General features: G+C 43.7%; 1 protein-coding gene across 4 annotated transcripts in view; it reads left to right on the top strand.

The window, feature by feature from the left end:
• Window positions 1-21,067, top strand: part of LOC137421807 (uncharacterized) — a 155,600-nt gene that overhangs the window by 109,962 nt on the left and 24,571 nt on the right. For all 4 annotated transcript variants that reach the window (XM_078773246.1, XM_078773248.1, XM_078773247.1 and 1 more), the window contains one exon: window positions 10,968-11,219. In XM_078773246.1, coding sequence (XP_078629372.1) covers window positions 10,968-11,219 — 252 coding nt within the window. The remainder of the gene's footprint in view (window positions 1-10,967; window positions 11,220-21,067) is intronic.

Below are 21,067 nucleotides of genomic sequence, written 5' to 3'. Positions count from 1 at the left end.
AAAAAATAAGAAAAATACAGTCATTAAAACATATTACAAGAAATAAAATACTGTACATAGTGTACAGTAGAAGGGTAGACAAAGAGACAAAGAGTCGTGCGTATGGAAAACGCAGATGCGGCAGCTTCCACTTGCGCTAGTTACCCACGTAATGGGTAACTGTAATGCTCTTTCTGGCTGTGCAGTACATTCATCATCGTCATCACCTTCATCGTCATCAGTACTGCACAGCTAATTCATCATCATCTTCATCACGCAAATTGTAGTATTGAAGAGCCGGGGCTCTTGCTTGATACGGACGAAATGACGGGCAAGACACAAACTCGTCCGAGAAGATATTTATTCTCAAAACCAACTCGGGAACACTGTAAAGCCCGTTTATCGGGCTGCATTATAAAGCACAACCATAAACCGAAACCGAAAGCCACGCCTCTCAAGCGTGGCGTGCTTCGGCGGTCACGTGATCAACAGGTGTAGCTGATTATACCCGCACGTGCGGCACGCTTTGGCGGTCACGTGACCAGCCACTCTGACGCCGGGGATCCCCGCCGGTGACGTCACCGGCTGGAGCAAGGAGATTCTGATGCTGGTCTTGCTTGGGGAACCCATGGGTCGCTAAAGTATCTTCAATGGTGAGTACCCATTAGAATTTTATATGTTGTTAAAATTACGTATGTTTAAGAGTGTAAAAAGTGTTTAAGAGTATAGGAAGTGTTTATAAGAGTATGGGAAAGGTTAATAAGAGTGTGAGAAAGGTTAATAAGAGTGTGGGAAAGGTTAATAAGAGTGTGGGGAGGGTCATAAAGCTTTAAAATATATATAAATAATAAAATAAAAATATGGTCGCTACTTCGCGGATTTTCGTCTATCGCGGGGGGTTCTGGAACGTAACCCCCGCGATAAACGAGGGATCACTGTATATATATATATATATATATATATATATATATATATATATATATATATATATATAATGTGTATGTGTGTATATATACAGTCACGTGAAAAAGTAAGTACACCCCATGTAAAGTTTTGACTTTTTCAACATATTTCAACATACAGCTATTTGATCTTCATTTCAACAATATTGATAGATAAAGGTGATATAATATAACAAATATCATGAAACATTTACATTTTGTAGTCCATTGTATAATTTAAATAAACATAAATGCAAATTTCGCATGTGGAAAAAGTAAGTACACCCTTGGCTCTAATAGGTGGTATTGCCCCCTTTGGCAGAAACAACCTCAAGTAGGCGTTTCTTATAACTGTCTATCAGTCTCTGACATCGACTGGGAGAAATTTTTCCCACACCTCCATGCAGAATTCTTTCAGCTGTGCGATGTTTGAGGGGTTTCTTGCACGCACAGCTCGTTTCAAATCCCCCCACAAGATCTCGATGGGATTTAGATCCGGGCTTTGACTTGGCCATTCCAGAACCCTCCATTTCTTTCTTTTCAGCCATTCCTTGGTGGATTTACTGGTATGTTTAGGGTCATGTTGCAAGGTCTACCTTCGGTTGAGCTTCAATTTTCCGACAGATGACCTCACATTATCCTCAAGCACCCTCTGGTACAATGAAGAATTCATAGTAGATTCTATGATGGTAAGCTGCCCAGGCCCTGATGCAGCAAAGCTGCCCCAAACCATAATATTTCCACCACCATGCTTTACAGTTGGTATCAGGTTCTTGTGGTCAAATGCTGTCTTTGGTTTTCGCCAAACATGTCTTCTGGTACTGTGGCCAAATAGCTCCACCTTTGACTCATCTGTCCGGAGCACATTGTTCCAGAAGTGCTGGTCTTTGCCTAGGTGTTCATTGGCAAACTTTAGTCTTGCCCTGATGTTCTTTCTGGACAGCAAAGGTTTCCTCCTGGCACACCTCCCATGTAGATCAAATTTGTGCCGCCTCTTTGTAATGGTAGACTCGTGCACTTTGACATCAACAGTGGCAAGAGCTACCTGTAGGTCCCGTGATGACATTCTGGGGTTCTTAGAGACTTCTTTCAGCATCTTGCGGTCTGAACTTGATGGGGCGGCCTGGCCTGAACAAGTTGGCAGTTGTTTGGAATCTTCTCCACTTGTAGATGATCTTCCGGACAGTCGAATGATTGATTTCAAATTGTTTGGAGATCTTTTTAAATCCCTTCCCAGACTCGTAGGCATCTACAACCTTCTTTCTGAAGGCCTCAGATAGCTCTTTTGATCTAGGCATGGTGACGCCGCACACTTCAACAACAAAGAGCAAACCAAAATTAATGTCTGAGGTTTAAATAAGACAGGTTCCTCCAAGATCCTCTCTGACGATGTTCTATTCATTTGCACCTGAGCGGGTGCACCTGATTCTAATTTTAGGTATTTGAAGTAGTGATAAATGTAGGGGTGTACTTACTTTTTCCACATGCGAAATTTGCATTTATGCTTATTTAAATTATACAATGGACTACAAAATGTAAATGTTTCATGATATTTGTTATATTATATCACCTTTATCTATCAATATTGTTGAAATGAATATCAAATAGCTGTATGTTGAAATATGTTGAAAAAGTCAAAACTTCAATATATATTATACACACACGCACGAGTAATATGGAATGTATATTCTCCAGGATGTAATTTAAATGGTATATTATTAAACAATAAAATTTAAAAACAAACAACCGATTAATGAAGGCACCACACCTGCTGCCATTGTCGAATCGATGCCGATCCGTTTGAGTTCGCTTTGTCTTTGCGCAAAATTGAGTACTCAAGGCAACATCATGTTAAACATAGAGAAGGTGAGTGGGCTCGGTGTGTGTGGTTTTGCCATTGAGCACAAGGTCAAGCAGATAATTTCGTTCCTCTCTCCTCTCACCCTTCGCGATGGACTGGACGAGAGGGGAAAATGGCGACGTTGTTTCCTTTATTTATGTGTTTATTACATTTTTGGCATGACGAGGGATTGATTGGCAATTATTATTCACGAAGTTCAACATCAAAGTTGTTGTTTTTCAACGGCCACTATTTATCCCACCTTGTGGGGTCGGCCGGGGAAAGCTTGGCCCAAGTCATTCACGAACCCACTGGCCAAGCCTGACATTCACCGAGTTAGTTCACCTAGCCATGGTGCTGCCATACTTGCCTACTCCTTGCGAGGAACACCAGGGGATCTTTAACTTCCACCAACCCATGCTGGCAGATGGGACACAGAGTTTAACGTCCATCCGAGAGATGGCACATACATTGATAAATCACCCTACCTGTGAAACGCCAAACTGACAGTTTATAGCTGGGTCGGGATTCGAGCCGAGGCTAGACAGCTTAGAGGTGAGTGTGTATCTCAACACATATTTCAATCGGCTTGAACCTCGTCAGGAATAGTGTCGGGCCCCAAACTCGCCATCGGAGACGTGCAGAGGCAACATGGAAGAACCCGCAGCCCTGGCTGTTACGTTTGTAGGGGGAAGGTAGTGAGTGATATGTAGAGTCAGGTAGATTCGTATAGGTAGGTGCTGCGGATGTCGGGTGAGACCCATCACCATGTAATTTTTGTTTTTCCGAATGTCGGATAAGTGTATATCTGTCCCCGTCATGAGGGGGCGGGGCATTTAACTAGCTTCGGGCAGAAGGATAAATTATCCCTTGTATGTCTTACCCTATGTGATTTATCCTTTGTCCCTAGTGGCACCATAAAGGACACCAGCGCAGGAATTGCCCATTAAACCACACATAACAATAAAAACCAAGCGGAAGCCAGGCATCGGGCACTGGGGCTGACAATCCCGCCTGGCAGGCTTTCTCTCTTTCGCTCTTTTGCTCTTTCTCTCTTTCGCTCTTTCTCTCTTTCGCTCTTTCTCTCTTTCTCTCTTTCTCTCTTTCACTCTATCTCTCTTTCTCTCTCCTCCCTCATCTCCCTATGGCGTCTTCGACACGGTGGTCCATCTTTCCTTCTAAGGATTCCTTCACTGTAAGGCATCAGGTATCTGTGCAGGCGTGTAAGCAACAGGGCTGGCCTTGCTGTAGCAGTGGTGATACGCTTGCAGGGCCTGCCTATGGTGGTAGGCCGAGAGCCATGCCCAGAAGGACAGCGATTGGGCGGGAGTTGATAAACCGGAAGGCCGGAGTAAGAAGGTACTCGCTCATTGGCAGGGTGGAGCAAGAAGGCACTCATCGATTGGTGCCTGCCAGGTATGATTGTCAGCCCATAACCCCGTGCAGCCCGCCGCGTAACCCTAAACCACACTATTTTCATAGGTACCTTTCGACGACATTTTGCGATTTTTGAATATTAAATTTAAGGGGGTATGGTTACTTTTTTGGCTAGTATGTCAGTTTCAACAATCTGATCATTACAATTTATATATCATTTAAAAGGTAATTGAATTACCTCTCCAATGGTGTATTAATATTTCAGCTACCACCACTACTCATACATCTACAACCGTTCAAAGTGAATATATATCGACAAGTCTCATAAAACATCGAAAATATCCCCTCGTATACCAAAACATATTTTTTAATATTTTTTTTTAAACAGGTACACGCTATTAATGAGTATTTATAAGATGGAAACACATACAAGAAGATAATCAAAACATATTTTGACTTTCAGATTATTATAAGCCTCAGGAAAATGTGAAAAACCAAGATGGCCGCCAAATCGTCATATGAAAATCTGTAAATTCTCATATTTTCCCTCTCAGATGAGATACATACATGAATGAAAGTTCCTTTTGTATGTTTTCAGACCCAAGGAATCCATTTCCACCAATGTGTTTAGAAAATAAGTACAACTTATCAAGATGGCAGCCATGTCCAATTGAAAATTGCTAAACATTCGTGATAATTGATAATAATAATATGCAGTACTAAAATAACAAATACAAAACTATGTTTCGTAACCTTTCGTAACCATGATTAATACCAAATATGATCAAAATCCATTCACCATGTTCACATTTGCAGACTGCAGAGCGGTCGCAAGGAAATCTCTCGGACGCCGCGTAACCCTAAACCACGGTGTTCCCGACTTTCGTCCGGGGGATTCAATATTTAATCACCCACGGAAATCAAAACAAAATACAATGTGAGTGAGTGAGTGATATGGAAGTTTTACAACCCTGTCGACACCTTAATGGATCATATTATGGTTAAAAACATGTCGACTCTGCACAATATATAATAAAAAAAATAACCACCTTTAGAGGCCATTTTTCCCCGCAAAGCGGGGGTTGGCCTTTTTCGGGAACCGTGGTTGTTGTTTTTTTGCACAATGCACAATAACAACTAAAAATTGGTAAAACCAAGGCAGGTCAACTACCGAATGGCAAATAACAAAATACAAAGACATTTCATTCTGGTAATACTGAATTAAATGACCAGGTAATTAATGTGGACAGTAACATGGTAAATCACATCTGCAGAAACATAATATACATAATTATATTGTGAAAGTATTCCTAATTGATTAACAATGTTTTTGCAATATCAAAGAGCAAACTCTTTCATGAAACAGCTGGCTAAGTGCCATCATCATCATCACTGTCATCATCGTCTTGCGAGAAGTCGTCGACTCCTTCATCTTCATCCTCATCGGAGGCACCCGAATCATCTGAGTCCTCGGTGTCGGTATCACTATCTACATCCGCACGGTCGACAGGTAGTGCGTCTCCTTCAAACCACACCGGTTCAAGCTTGTCACCTTTTCCAACTTTCCAACCATTACCGTCTGCAGGACTTGGGACATCAGGTTGTGGAACGTGTGCCCTCTTCCAGATGGCCACCTGGTAGTTTACTCGCCTAATATGCTGATGCAGTACTGTTATGCAAGGGGGAAGCTGGCTGAGGTCAATATTCCGACCGAGATTAACTGCTCCATCAGGACTGCCACATTTCTCCTTAAGCATTGCGTAGCGTAAGTTGTCTACCTTCTTATACCGGGGTTTCCCGTAGATAGCACACGTTGAATGCCTCCAATTCAGTGTACACAGCTTCAGGAACAGTCCATTCGTCTCCAAGGCTCGCACATACAGACTGGAATGCTGGCATCTTTTGGAGCACTTTAATTGGCCGTATTTTCCCAATGCCCTTGAAGGCACTAGTGGTATCACAGTGCGTAAATGCATGTAAGGCCATCACGGCAGTGCAGAACTGTTGACCATAGCCATGTCCAAGATCTGTGACATTTATGAGCCGCTTTTTATTTTCAGAGCCTGTGTCGAATAGCAGTATTACATCTAGGTTCGGAGCGTGATGAAGAGCAATGAAGAACACATCGCTATCTGGACTTCGGATACGTACAACCTGGTATCCTCTCTCTCTTGTGCATAGAGACAGTATATGATGACTTGTGTGTCTGTCTCCTCTTGTGTTGAATACAGGGAAGTAATTTCAGTTCTTTTCATTGTGTTTCCATCATCTGAGCTCAACATGTAGGCATGTCCTTCAACTACGACAACCATCTTATGCTGGAGCAGTTTTGAAGCGAATTCGTTCTCACTCCAAACATCACTCAGAACTTGGCTCAGTTGTATTTTGTTGTGATCATTCATTAAGAAGAGCTTCCAATTGATGGGTTTCTTTGTCAGTGGTCCACGGATAATCAACTTGTCTCCGCATCCTCGTCTTTCACGTTCCATCCCCTTCACCGATTGAGCTTTGTACATGTCTGTGGCTGAATACAATGTCGTTCTGCTTGGGCATAGCATCATATATTCTGTAAGCGATTTGTTGGAAATTGCCTGGGATGTCCTGCAAGGTGTGAAATAAGGCATTGCCATCTTGAATAATTAGGGTATCAGCTCTTGGTAGTGGAACATCTTCTGTATCCTTCAGGAGATATTGCAGACCCTTCGCTTTGTCTGTCTTGGCCAGGAATCCGTCTGCGGTACCCATGCTGTATGGAACTGGAGTGATAGGGTATCATCAAATTTTCAATATCTATAGCACCAGTGGGTTCCGCTCAGACCAACAGCTGTAATGCAACACTGCTGTGCTGCTTATATGATGGGCTCATATAAGCAGATGTACTGGGCTCATCATGTACTGGGCGAGATGTACTGGGCTCATCTACAGAGGAAGCTCCGCATAAGCGATTGAGGTTCATGGTGAACCTTTGATAGCAGTGACGGTGGTAACCATGCCGACTTGTGAGTGTGTCTGGAACCTGGGAACAGACATCGGGCATTCGATACGGCATAGGCGTTGCTGCTTGTGAGAGTCGTTTTTTGCAAATCTCTTGAAGCTTGTCGAGTCTTTCTTGTGTAAGGTAAGTGAAGTTTTCCGGCGAAGAGTCTGTGAAATGGATGACACAGATATCAGGCTGATCTACAGGGTCATCTCCATGCTCTTGATCACATTTGCGTATTTTAGTCTGTTTCATCTTGATCACGGGCTACACATCGTTATTGAACAAAAACCTGAAATGATACAAAAACAGGATTCGGTCATAAACTGTACAAAACAACCTTTCATTGTTGTAACGATAATTTCACTATGGTACAAAAATGTTAAAACATAATTGATGTTTAGCAATTTTCAATTGGACATGGCTGCCATCTTGATAAGTTGTACTTATTTTCTAAACACATTGGTGTAAATGGATTCCTTGGGTCTGAAAATATACAAAAGGAACTTTCATTCATGTATGTATCTCATCTGAGAGGGAAAATATGAGAATTTACAGATTTTCGTATGACGATTTGGCGGCCATCTTGGTTTTTCACATTTTCCTGAGGCTTATAATAATCTGAAAGTCAAAATATGTTTTGATTATCTTCTTGTATGTGTTTCCATCTTATAAATACTCATTAATAGCGTGTACCTGTTTAAAATATATATTTAAAAATATGTTTTGGTATACGAGGGGATATTTTCGATGTTTTATGAGACTTGTCGATATATATTCACTTCGAACGGTTGTAGATGTATGAGTAGTGGTGGTAGCTGAAATATTAATACACCATTGGAGAGGTAATTAAATTACCTTTTAAATGATATATAAATTGTAATGATCAGATTGTTGATACTGACATACTAGCCAAAAAAGTAACCATACCCCCTTAAATTTAATATTCAAAAATCGCAAAATGTCGTCTAGGGGGTACCTATGAAAATAGGGTGATAACATAAAGTCCATCCCTACATTTTCCTTGTTAACATCCTTTTTTTCATCAAGGAGACCCTAATGGACAAAAATATACCAGTGGGTGAGGAATCTGGGGGGGGGGGGGGGGGGGGGTGCACGGTGGGTCTATCCAGCCCATGGACTAACAGCTTAGAGGTGAGTGTGTGTATCTCAACACATATTTCAATCGGCTTGAACCTCGTCAGGAATAGTGTCGGGCCCCAAACTCGCCATCGGAGACGTGCAGAGGCAACATGGAAGAACCCGCAGCCCGGGCTGTTACGTTTGTAGGGGGTAGGTAGTGATATGTAGAGTCAGGTAGATTCGTATAGGTAGGTGCTCCGGATGTCGGGTAAGACCCATCACCATGTAATTTTTGTTTTGCCGAATAAGTGTAGATCTGTCCCCGTCATGAGGGGCCGGGGCATGTTAACTAACTTCGGGCAGAACGATAAATTATCCCTTGTATGTCTTACCCTATGTGATTTATCCTTTGTCCCTTGTGGCACCACAAAGGACACCAGCGCAGGAATTGCCCATTAAACCACACATAACAATAAAAACCAACCGGAAGCAAGGCATCAGGCACGGGGGCTGACAATCCCACCTGGCAGGCTCTCTCTCTCTCTCTCTCTCTCTATCTCTATCTCTATCTCTATCTCTATCTCTATCTGTCTCTCTCTGTCTGTCTCTCTCCTCTCCTCTTCTCTCTCCTCTCTCTCTCTCTCTGTGTCTCTCTGTCTCTCGACACGGTGCTCCTCCCTCGTCTCACTATGGCATCTTCGATACGGGGCTCCTCCCTCGTCTCACTATGGCGTCTTTGACACGGGGCTCCTCCCTCGTCTCACTATGGCGTCTTCGACACGGGGCTCCTCGTCTCACTATGATGTCTTCGACACGGGGCTCCTCCCTCTTCTCACTATGGCGTATTTGACACGGTGGTCCATCTTTCCTTCTCAGGATTCTTTCGCTGTAAGGCATCAGGTATCTGCGTGCATGCGTGTAAGCAACAGGGCTGACCTTGCCATGGCAGTGGTGATACGCTTGCAGGGCCTGCCCATGGTGGCAGGCTGAGAGCCACACCCAGAAGGACAGTGATTGGACGGGAGTTGACCAACAGAAAGGCCGGAGTAAGAAGGGACTCGCTGATTGGCCAGGGCAGAGCAAGAAGGCACTCATCGATTGGTGCCTGCCAGCTGCGATTGTCAGCCCCAGTGTCCGATGCCTGCCTTCTGGTTGGTTTTATTGTTATGTGTGGTTTAATGGGCAATTCCTGCACCAGTGTCCTTTGCGGTGCCACAAGGGACAAAGGATAAATGACATCGGGTAAGACATACAAGGCAGAATTTATCCTTATGCCCTAAGCTAGTTAGCATGCCCCGCCCCCTCATGACGGGGACAGATGTACACCTATCCGACATTTGGCGAAACAAAACTTATTACATGGTCATGGTTCTTACCCGACATCCGGAGCACCTACATATACGAATCAACCTGACTACATATCACTACCTATCCCCAACAAACGTAACAGTATTTTTACCGAACATGACCTTGGCCCTTTGACCTCGTGACCCCAAAATCTAATCGGTTCATCTTTACCTCATTATGCATACCTGTGCCAAGTTTGACTAAGATCCCTTTCGCCGTTCTGAAGTTATTGCGGCAACGAAACCCTATCACGGACGGACGGACAGCCGGACGGACAACCTGAAAACATGATGCCTCTTGCGACGAAATAAAAAACCCCGATGTTGAACGCGTCAAACATTTCTCCGATATGCATTTGCCAATGTTGTTCAAACTTTGCACACAGATAATGAATGACGGGTTACATATGCACATCATCTTTTCCAGATCAGATCCAAGATGGCCGACTGGCAGCCATTTTGTTAAACGTGTCCAACAATTTCTCGGACATGCATGGACCGATTTTCTTCAGACTTGGCACAAAGACAATCCATGAGAATCAATATGCAGAAGATTTTGTTTTGTAATCCGAGCAAAGATGGCCGACTGACAGCCTTTAACTCCGTACAGCAGAATTACTAAAACCATGGCGAGAGCAATGGCATTTTATGTCTTTTTCTACTTATTTATATTATCGTGATATCGTGATATTGCGATAATCGTGATGATGAGGTCCATTATCGTGATATAGGTTTTTCCATTATCGCCCAGGCCTAGTGCAAACCATTAATCACCTATCCCAGCAAGTGATGCTTTGGACATTTTGTGCATGGTGTCTTCATTACCTCTGCCACCAAAGGTGGATAGAGCTTATGTTTTTACCCTTGTTTGTCAGTCTGTTTGTCTGTGAGCAGGATATCTCAAACGATTACGGATGGATTTGGACTAGATTCTGTGGACATATTTGTGTGTGTGTGTGATGAGGAGTTGATTAGATTTTGGTGAAGATTTGGATCCGGATACGATAAATTATTTTTTAACTATGCGAGTGATTCTTCCCCATTGAGAGATGGGGCCAAAAACTATATACAGCATAAAATTTCTCTAAGCTGTCGACGGGTTATGACTAAACTTTGTGGATGAATTGGGTTGGTGAGAAGAACAAGCTGATTAGACTTTGATTAAGGTCCAGATTCAGATCTGGCTAATCGGTAGGGTACAAAACATAAACTGTTCATCCTGGTGGAGGCATGCGCTCTCCCAGTTGCTGTTCTAATATATTGTTCTAATATTTTCGCCCATGTGCATATGTGGTTGTGAGAGTGTGCTCTAACCATACTTGGTTGATCTTTTGAGCTAGTCGAGTGTTTTTATACACTGACTAGCGGGCCTTTCTCCAGCTAACGCATTGTTATTGTTGTGGTTTTTTCTTTTCTTTCAACAGTGATGATAACTCGAGCCTCCCTGTTGAGGGGGTTCGTCAAAAGCGGGCCATGCCAACCGTGAAGGCTGGAGTTCGGAAACCTCGGAAACCCAAATGTCAGAGCAAGAGCCAAGAAGCGTCTAATCACAGTCGCAATAAAAAGCGACAGAAAGCGTGCTCTGGAAAGGGTTTTGAAGAGAAACAGGAAGAGGAGGTGTATTTCCCTCGTCCCATTTCCACATCCATGGACGAAAATGATGATTTGGAGTCTGAGTGAGTTAACCTGGACGACGAGGCATTCCCCATCCATCAAGATTTTGTTTTCTCTATTTTCATGTTTGTTTGCATGTAATGAAAATGTTGTTTCATACTGGTCCCTTTTCACACCATCCTCTCTGTTGGCAGACCTCTATTTTATTTTGTCTCATCAACTCTGAAGGGAGGGGAGAAGCGATTCTTATTGGTCTTTGTGTCAGCGAGTGTGATTCTTCCCGCAAATCTACATACATAGTTAATTTTCCGATCTTCTATCTACGAACCCCGTTGAGGCTCTGTTTTGTTATATGCTCAGTCTTGTTGATTTCCTGTTATTAGTCCCCTATGTACACCGGAGGGGACTATAGGTTTGCACTCCGTCTGTCAGTCCGTCGCGCAAAGAACAGTTTTCCGGCCTTTTTTTCCTAAACTCTTTATGCTAATGATTTCAAACTTGGTACGTGGTTTCCTCATGATAAGTTACAGATCAAGTTCGAACTTCACGACGTTCCGATCATTTTTGACAACGTTATGGCACTTTGAACTTTGGTAATTTCCCCAACAGTTTTCCGGACTTTTTTTCTCTGATATAACTTCTTCGCATAAAATGTTTTGCCATTTGTAGGCAATACCTAATTAGAATACATTATCATAGAGTGCTATACCGTCTTTAGTGAATAGCACCCCATGATTAGCCCTATACATAAATACTGTCTTCTATGACAGTGCTACCCAATGCCGGTAGGGGACATGTATTGCAGCGCAATACTCAGAATGCTTGTTCTGTCTACATTTTGTTATTTTAATTTGTCGAGTACCTTTTTGTGGGGATATTGGCACAGGTCATGGCCATGGACAACCACCCAGCAGCAGTAATGTGGAATGATCACGATCATTATCCATTGCTCCTGTTGGGTGGTTACTGGTTATCCATGGGCATGCCCTGTGAAGATCTCCCCACAGAAAGGGTAAGGGACACAACACAGACAGAACAAGCATTCTGAGTATTGCGCTGCAATACATGTCCCCTACCGGCAGTCTGTCGTCCGGAAAACTGTTGGGGAAATTACCAAGGCTTATTTACCCACAGGTTCTGAATCGTTCCCAATCGCTAAATACCTCAGGACGGGCTCACCTCTGATTCGCACTCGGGGCTTCGATTAGGATTTATACACCTTGCAGACAGGTCAGCAGAAGCACCACAAAATAGGTTGTTGATAAAGAACCTTTCGAGTCGCTAATGTTACGGATTCGTCACTTCCATTGTTGTGGTTTTCATCCACTGTAAACATTTTTGATTCCATGTTTTATTATTGTTGTCGTTTAAGGGATCGAGATTATTATTTTCAAAAGGTAAAAAAGTTAATGTTTTAAATGAAACAGGAACCGGATGACAACGAAGAGGAAGAGGAGACAAAAAAAGAAGGCGGAGCGAGTGAGTTCAACAAGAAAGCCGAGCTGCTTCGAGTTCTGGAGAAAACATTGACGAACGGAGGTCACTAGCGAACTTCGGGTTTCCCGGGAAAGGGATTCTTGCGACAGAGTTGTTATCGCTGTGACAGATCAACCTGCGTGTCGGGTGTTTGGCGGTGGATTCCGAGGAGAATCATCGTCGGGCCGTTACGCCTCGAGAACGGGCCATCGGCCATTTTGACTGGCGTGCCTTGCGCATCGCGCAAGGTCTTTGCTTCGCTTCAGCCGTTTTCACCGCATTCAGACGTTTATCTGGTGTGTGTGTGCAACGTGGCCTTTGAAGGTTAATTTGCGGTTCGCCGACTGTGAGCCGTGGAACGTCCATACCCGAGGATGTGATTTCCCAGTCGCCTTGAGGGCACCTTTGCGCAGCTTTGGCCGCGTGACTGTGACTGTCATCCAAACGGGATTCTGGTCTCGATTAGACATCGTTCTGACGATCGCTGGAGCAGATCGACTTTGGCTTTAAACCGGAATCAACTTTGGGTTGAAGCCGGGAAAGAGACATTTGGAATGTTCTTGTTTCACTCACTTGGAGCACAGTGAGTTATATATTACGAAACTGATGGTACCATCATAGGATATATATTGATTGTACTTTTGATTAATATTATTGTTGTACTGTTATTCCTGTGTGATCTTAATACAATATTTGTTTATTGGTAACAATTGATGTGGCTTCACCATTGATCTTTGACATACAGAATAACACATTTTTCTGCCGTGACTCCTCTCGGGGCTCGGAGGTACACCGTGACCAGGGGGTTGGGGAGGAGCACGTAACACTAAATATCAGTAATTTATTATATTTTCCGGTTCACGATCAATGATCGGTGTGTATATATATATGTTGCTCGGCTTGGCTACGCCCCTCCCGAAAGCACGCGCTGTGTCGCGCTTTTGACGTTCGCGAGACGAGGCTGAGGGCGCACGGTGCGGCTTGAGGAGAACTCTAGAATAAACAAGAGATATCCTTTTTTTTTTTTTTTTCTTCGTTTAATTAACGATATCTGCCAAACCATGTGCCCTATCGCAAATTCCAAAATGACATTTTAGTAGACTGACATGCTGAACAGATCTGGAAAGTTGCCCCTCGATTGGATCAAAAATGAGGGAGGAGCTCGGTTTTAAAGGTTCATGCTTTAAAACGTCATAACTCTGAAACCATGTGACACATGATGTCATGCTCCCTGACTTTTTTGTTTGTTATGGGTATGCGATTCTGCCTGCAAAGTTTGGCCTCGATCTGTTCAGCCGTTTATGCAGAGAAAAAGGGGTTTTCATGTTTTCACGAAAAACAATATGGCGGCCGAACCACGTGACCTGTGACGTCATAATTACCATTAAAATATTCCACAGACCGAGTCCCTCCTCCGGTGAAAATTTGATCTCAATCGGTCCTGTTATTGCAGAGAAAATCTTTTTTAAAGGAAATTAAAACTTAAAATGGCACTGAGTTAAGGATCATCAGAGTTATCAGAATTACCAAAGTTCAAAGTGCCACAACTTTGTCAAAAATGATCGAAACGTCGTGAAGTTCGAACTTGATCTGTCGCTTGTCATGTGGAAATCATGTACCATGTTTGAAATCATTAGCATTAAGAGTTTAGAAAAAAAAGTCCGGAAAACTGTTCTTTGCGTGATGGACGGACAGACGGAGGGACGGAGGGACGGAGTGCAAACCGATAATCCCCTCCGGTGTACACCGGTAGGGGACTAATAACATGTGAACATGGATTTTCACAAGTTCACATGAACACCGGTCCTGGACAGCACCGTTTTTACTTTAATGGCTTTATCAGCAGGGCCAAATGGTCAATATGACACTTTTAGAATTAAATGATGAAAACCTCTGACTTGAAGCCAAAGGACACGATGGATGCAAGCATGAAATCGCAAAACCCATTACAGGCAGCTATGGAAGGAAACAAAAATCAGGAAATGTATCGTCAAGGTATCAGTGTTTACCCTTTATTAGTCCCCTACCGGTGTATACCGTAGGGGACTATAAGTTTGCACTCCGTCTGTCGGCCCGTCAGTCCGTCACGCAAAGAACAGCTTTCCGGGCTTTTTTCCTAAACTCTTAATGCTAATGATTTCAAACTTGGTACATGGTTTCGTCATGATAAGTTACAGATCAAGTTCGAACTGCACGACGTTTCGATCATTTTTGACAAGGTTATGGCACTTTGAACTTTGGGAATTTCCCCAACAATTTTCCGGACTATAATTTGGAGTGCGGTAAGTCATAATACTGTCTTCTATGACAATGCTACCCAATGCCGGTAGGGGACATGTATTGCAGCGCAATACTTAGAATGCTTATTAGTCTCCTACCGGTGTACACCGGAGGGGACTATAGGTTCGCACGCCGTCCGTCAGTCTGTCAGTCCATCACGCAAAGAACAGTTTTCCGGACTTTTTTTATAAACGCTTAATGCTAAAGATTTCAAACTTGGTTTCAGAGTTATGACCTTTATAAGCATGAACCTTTAAAACCGAGCTCCTCCCTCATTTTTGATCCAATCGAGGGGAATCTTCACAGATCTGTTCAGCATGTCAGTCTACTAAAATGCCCTTTTGGAATTTGCGATTGGGCACGTGGTTTGGCAGATATCGTAAATTAAACGAAAATATTTAAAAGATGGATATCTCTTGAATTACGAGTACCTCAGACCGTGAGTTGGTAATTCTATAATTCACATAGTGCAATACATACAGGCCGCTCCACGGAGCGACCTTGCGGGCTTATGAACGAGGCGAGGCATGACACACATGTCTCAGCATACCTCAGATCAAGTTTGAAAACTATCATCAACCGTGCATAAATTTGCATATTCGATCATTTTTGACAAAGTTATGGCACTTTGTTTATTCTAGAGTTCTCAAGCCGCAACGCGCGCCCTCAGCCTCGTCTTGCGAACGTAAAAAGCGTGACACACCGTGCTCTTTCAGGAGGGGCGGAGCCAAGCCGAGCAACATATATATACACATCGATCATTGATCTTGAAAAACAATGTATTTTGTCGTGCTTCTGCTGACCTGTCTGCGAGTGTATAAATCGAAGTCCCGAGTGCGAATCACAGGTGAGCCCGTCCTGAGGTAATTAGTGATTGGGAACGATTCAGAACCTGTAGGTAAATAACCCTTGGTAATTTCCCCAACAGTTTTCCGGACTATAATTTGGAGTGCGGTAAGTCAAAGCTGTTAATATTCCTTGTGTACAATATGTTGTAATCGTGGACTGTTCTTTAAAATGCTTTCCTAGAATAAGCATCAAGCCAAAAACGTTTTCACTGAATTTTGTTTCCATTGACACAATTCTTCATATCAGGCAAGAATACATTTAATTCACATAGTTTACCAATAAATCAACAATACATTTCGGGAGGTTGGAGTGTCACTTTACCATATGCTTCTGTGCGTATAATCTGTGTGAATACTTCTTTAAATATGTATCTGATACTCTGCTCTCTTAGCAGTCAGTATACACAGTACGCGTCAGAAGTAGCCTAGCTTCCACGGTCCACGGATAACCTGGTCAGGATAACCAGTTCAGGATAACCCGGTCTCGCATCATCCGCGCCCACATTCAACCGTGCATAAATTTGCATATTTAATTAGATCCGTCTGTCACAGTTTGGTTTCCGTACGATAACTGCACCAAACATTGGCTGATTTCAACAAAATTTTGTGCACACATGTCTCAGCATAACTCAGATCAAGTTTGAAAACCAGAATCAACTGTGCATAAATTTGCATATTCGATCATTTTTGACAAAGTTATGGCACTTTGAACTTTGGTAGGGGACATGTATTGCAGCGCAATACTCAGAATGCTTGTTATTCTAGTCATACTAAAATATGCCATTTGTGTCTGTCTGATGAATTTTTGACGCCAATACATTCTGTCGTTACTTATCCAATCGCAACCAAACTTGACAGGATGATAAAGGGTTACACAATGAAGGTTGTAGCGCATTCATTCCCCCCCCCCCCCTCTCCAAGGGGGTTTTCTCCCCCCGAGCGAGTTTGCCCTACATTGCCGTCAATGGGATTGCACGTTGAGGTGTATATAAATGTTAAATTAGCGTTATCATGGCGTATTTCCGAAGAAGATTTATCGTGGCGTTTTTCCAAAGACGCTTTTAATAACAAAATTAATGATAATCGCATATTGTTCATGTTGTTACAAAACAATATTAATACGAATAATTTCCCATTTCCCTAAGGCGTTTTTCCTGCAGTGATAACGTGAATAAATAGCTTATCGTTACAATGATGTTTCTGTGGGAGCAACGGCTTCTCCAGGAAGTAAAAATATTATACACCACAAACAAGTATGCTTGGCTTTTTAAACAGTCGCTAATGCTCTTCATAACACTAAATGAAGAAATTTGGAGGAATCCCGACATCCATGAAGTAAGGTTTACTGACAGAACTCAACTAAGATCGACTGTACTCTATATAACCCACAAATGTTTGGTTAATAACATGGCCCTTTCTGCCGCTACCATGGCATTTTTCGTGGCGAACTTTTGAAACTCGCTCCTGCTGTTTCATACGAAATTGAAAGGGAGAAGCTCGGGTTGTGCTCCTTCACCAAGCAGCTAGCTAGCGCTTGCCAAGCCAGCCGTTCTTTAACGGTTTTGAATGGAGTGCTAGCTCAAAGGTTAACCCCTGCTCTAGCAGGGAAAATGGCCTTAAAATGCCTGTTGTTGTTTGTTGCTTGCTTAAATGCTTAAACCACTTGGCGATCTCTTCACAAGAAACTTGGTAAATGAACACACGCCCAATGTTCTTGAGACCCACCCATAGATAGACTGTAATCTATATACCCCAAAGGGGAATGACCCTTCTTACCCCTCCCGGAGTCTGCAGGTGTACTCGTACTAGCAAATACCACCTGTCTCTTCGCTGATAAGAATACTACGACAGTGGGGATGAGAGGGGGTGGGGGGGGGAAGAGACAGACACACAGAGGTCATAGATGTGTACCTGGAAAATGTTGAAATTGAGATAATGTAAATCAAACTTAAACATCCCATTGACATAATATACTAAAGAGGAATGTGTTCCTGACAGAGAAAAAAATGAGTGGAAATTTTTCAGAGAAAATGAATTATAATATTGTTACGTTTGTGGGGGTAAACGATGAAATACAGTGCATTCAGAAAGTATTCAGACCCCTTCACTTTTTTCACATTTTGTTATGTTACAGCCTTATGCTGAAATCGTTTAAATTCATTTTTTCCCGAATCAATCTACACTCGATACCCCATAATGACAAAGAGAAAACAGGATTTTAGAAAGTTTTGCAAATTTATTAAAAAGAAAAAACTGAAATATCACATTGACATAAGTATTCAGACCCTTTGCTATGACACTTGAAATTTAGCTCAGGTGCCTCCCATTTCTCTTGATCATCTTTGAGATGTTTCTACACCTTGATTGGAGTCCACCTGTGGTAAATTCAATTGATTGGACATGATTTGGAAAGGCACACAGCTGACAATGCATATCAGAGCAAAAACCAAGCCATGAGGTCGAAGGAACTGCCTGCAGAGCTCAGAGACAGGATTGTGTCGAGGCACAGATTTGGGGAAGCCTACAAAACACTTTCTGCTGCATTGAAGGTTCCCAAGAGCACAGTGGCCTCCATAATTATTAAATGGAAGAAGTTTGGAACAACCAGGACTCTTCCTAGAGCTGGCCGCCCGGCCAAACTGAGCAATCGGGGGAGAAGGGCCTTGGTAAGAGAGGTGACCAAGAACCCGATGGTCACTCTGGCTGAGCTCCAGAGATCCTGTGTGGAGATGGGAGAATCTTCCAGAAGGACAACCATCACTGCAACACTCCACCGATCTGGGCTTTATGGCAGAGTGGCCAGACAGAAGCCTCTCCTCAGTGAGAGACACATGAAAGCCCGCTTGGAGTTTGCAAAAAAGCACCTAAAGGACTCTCAGACTGTGCGAAACAAGATTTTGTGGTCTGATGAAACCAAGATTGATCTGTTTGGCTTCCGTCTGGCCACTCTGCCAGAAAGCCCAGATCGGTGGAGTGTTGCAGTGATTGCTGCCCTTCTGGAAGTTTCTCCCATTTCCACACAGGATCTCTGTAGCTCAGCCAGAGTGACCAACGGGTTCTTGGTCACCTCTCTTACCAAGGCCCTTCTCCCCCGATTGCTCAGTTTGGCCGGGTGGCCAGCTCTAGGAAGAGTCCTGGTTGTTCTAAACCTCTTCCATTTAAGAATTATGGAGGTCACTGTGCTCTTGGGAACCTTCAATGCAGCAGAATTTTTTTTGTAGGCTTCCCCAGATCTGTGGCTCGACACAATCCTATCTCTGAGCTCTGCAGGCAGTTCCTTCGACCTAATGGCTTGGTTTTTGCTTGGATATGCATTGTCAGCTGTGAGACCTTGTATAAACAGGTGTGTGCCTTTCCAAATCATGTCCAATCAATTGAATTTACCACAGGTGGACTCCAATCAAGGTGTAGAAACATCTCAAAGATGATCATGAGAAATGGGAGACACCTGAGATAAATTTCAAGTGTCATAGCAAAGGGTCTGAATACTTATGTCAATGTGATATTTCAGTTTTTTTTTTTTAATAAATTTGAAAAACATTCTAAAATCCTGTTTTCTCTTTGTCATTATGGGGTATTGAGTGTAGATTGATGAGGGAAAAAATGAATTTAAACGATTTCAGCATAAGGCAGAAACATAACAAAATGTGAAAAAAGTGAAGGGGTCTGAATACTTTTTGAATGCACTGTACCTCATAGAAAAGTCAGAATCGTATAAATTAGCATGCTTTGAGTGTTGCTAAGAAGAAGAAGCCAGATCGATGTATCTCAGTCGTGTTGAATGTCTGGGTAAGTGTTTAGGGGTCTCCACATGGAATAGTGGAGTTGTGCTGTCTTGGTAGTAGTGTCTGTAAGGTTAAACTCCCCAGTATGTAATTTGCCTCCTGTGGTCTTCCCTTCGGTTTTATTACATTCGGCCGGCCATGAAATCGAGGGCTCAGTAAAACAACTATAAGAAATGACTCCATTCGCTCACAACGCAGCCAGGGCTAACCAACACCCAGCACATTTGCCGATCGTGGCAGTTAAGCACAGCCTCACGGCCTTCGACGTCATGCCAACATTTGGAAGGAGATTAGACTCCGCCCTGGCTTTCGTGATTGATGGAGGCGTGATGGATAATGGGATAGCGCTCGGTGATTGGACAGAGTGTGACGTCATCGTGGAACATTCGAGAGCTGAATGGGAAAAGATGCCGTCTCGCCATCTTGCTCTCTCTCTCGTTCTGGCTCTTGTCTTGAGTGGACGCTGTTGTCTTGGGTGCGCTGGTGAGGAGACGTGTCGGGGCTTTGGGGCTTTTGCAATGTGGAAGGAGGAGATGTTGGTTGACGGTGGTGCTCTGCGGAGAAGCAGGGAGTCGCGAGCGAAACAGAGGGATTCTGCCTGCTTGATTCATGCCGGCGGCTAGCTGCGGGCACGGCTCCGCGCCATCTTGTGCGCTTCCCGCACGGTGACTGGTTTGACCACCAGCAAGCCCTCCCAGGCATTTGTGGATGCAAAGCTAAGTGCCGGCCGGCTTGAAACGAAATATCATTTATTTTTACTTTCGTTTTCCCCTTGTTTGTATGCGAGTCTGAGTGGAGACGTCTCAAATTAGGAAATGTGTTTTTACATCAGTCCTTTTAATTGCTTGCATTATTTTCATTAAATCGTTATTTGTGATTTTCATTTCTTGTCTTGTTTCGTTTCTTTGTTCTGTGGGTCGAGGAATCAAACCCCATGTGTTCCCGATGAGATAAGGCTCTGGCCTTCTCGCGCACGCCAAAAACATCTCGCGCACGCTAAGTTGGGTATATGCCTTGGAGTCCCATCTCGCGCACGCTAAGTGCGCTAAGTCCCATCCCATCTCGCGCACGCTAAGTTGGGTATACGCCTTGGAGTTGAAGCTTGTTTCGGTTATTTGTCTGAGGCTGGTCTTCATCGGGCCTGGACCGGACAATATTAGTGCAATCATCAAATACTGTACATCGGGGTCTGGTCATGTGAGCAAGGGCGTGTCGGGACCTGGTTCGCGCCATTGACCGAGTGGTTCGCACCAACCGGAGCTGTTTTCGGATGACGTGCTGATGTCCTTGGACTTCGCGCCAGGCTCTGGGGCCGACCGGGCGGACGTGCATCAAAGTCCTTTCCAAGGGTGTGGTGCTGACCGGTCCGCCGTGGTGCTGACCGGGCAATCGTGGTGTGGTGCTGACCGGGCCGACGTGGTGTGGTGCTGACCTAGCCGACGTGGTGTGGTGCTGACCGGGCCGCCGTGGTGTGGTGCTGACCGGGCCGACGTGGTGTGGTGCTGACCGGGCCACCGTGGT

The sequence above is a fragment of the Myxine glutinosa genome, chromosome 2, assembly GCF_964187855.1.
Source record: "Myxine glutinosa chromosome 2, kmMyxGlut1.1, whole genome shotgun sequence".
Taxonomy (NCBI): Eukaryota; Metazoa; Chordata; class Myxini; order Myxiniformes; family Myxinidae; genus Myxine; species Myxine glutinosa.
Note: the sequence above shows the minus strand (reverse complement) of the source record. Positions and strands in the feature narration are given on the sequence as shown.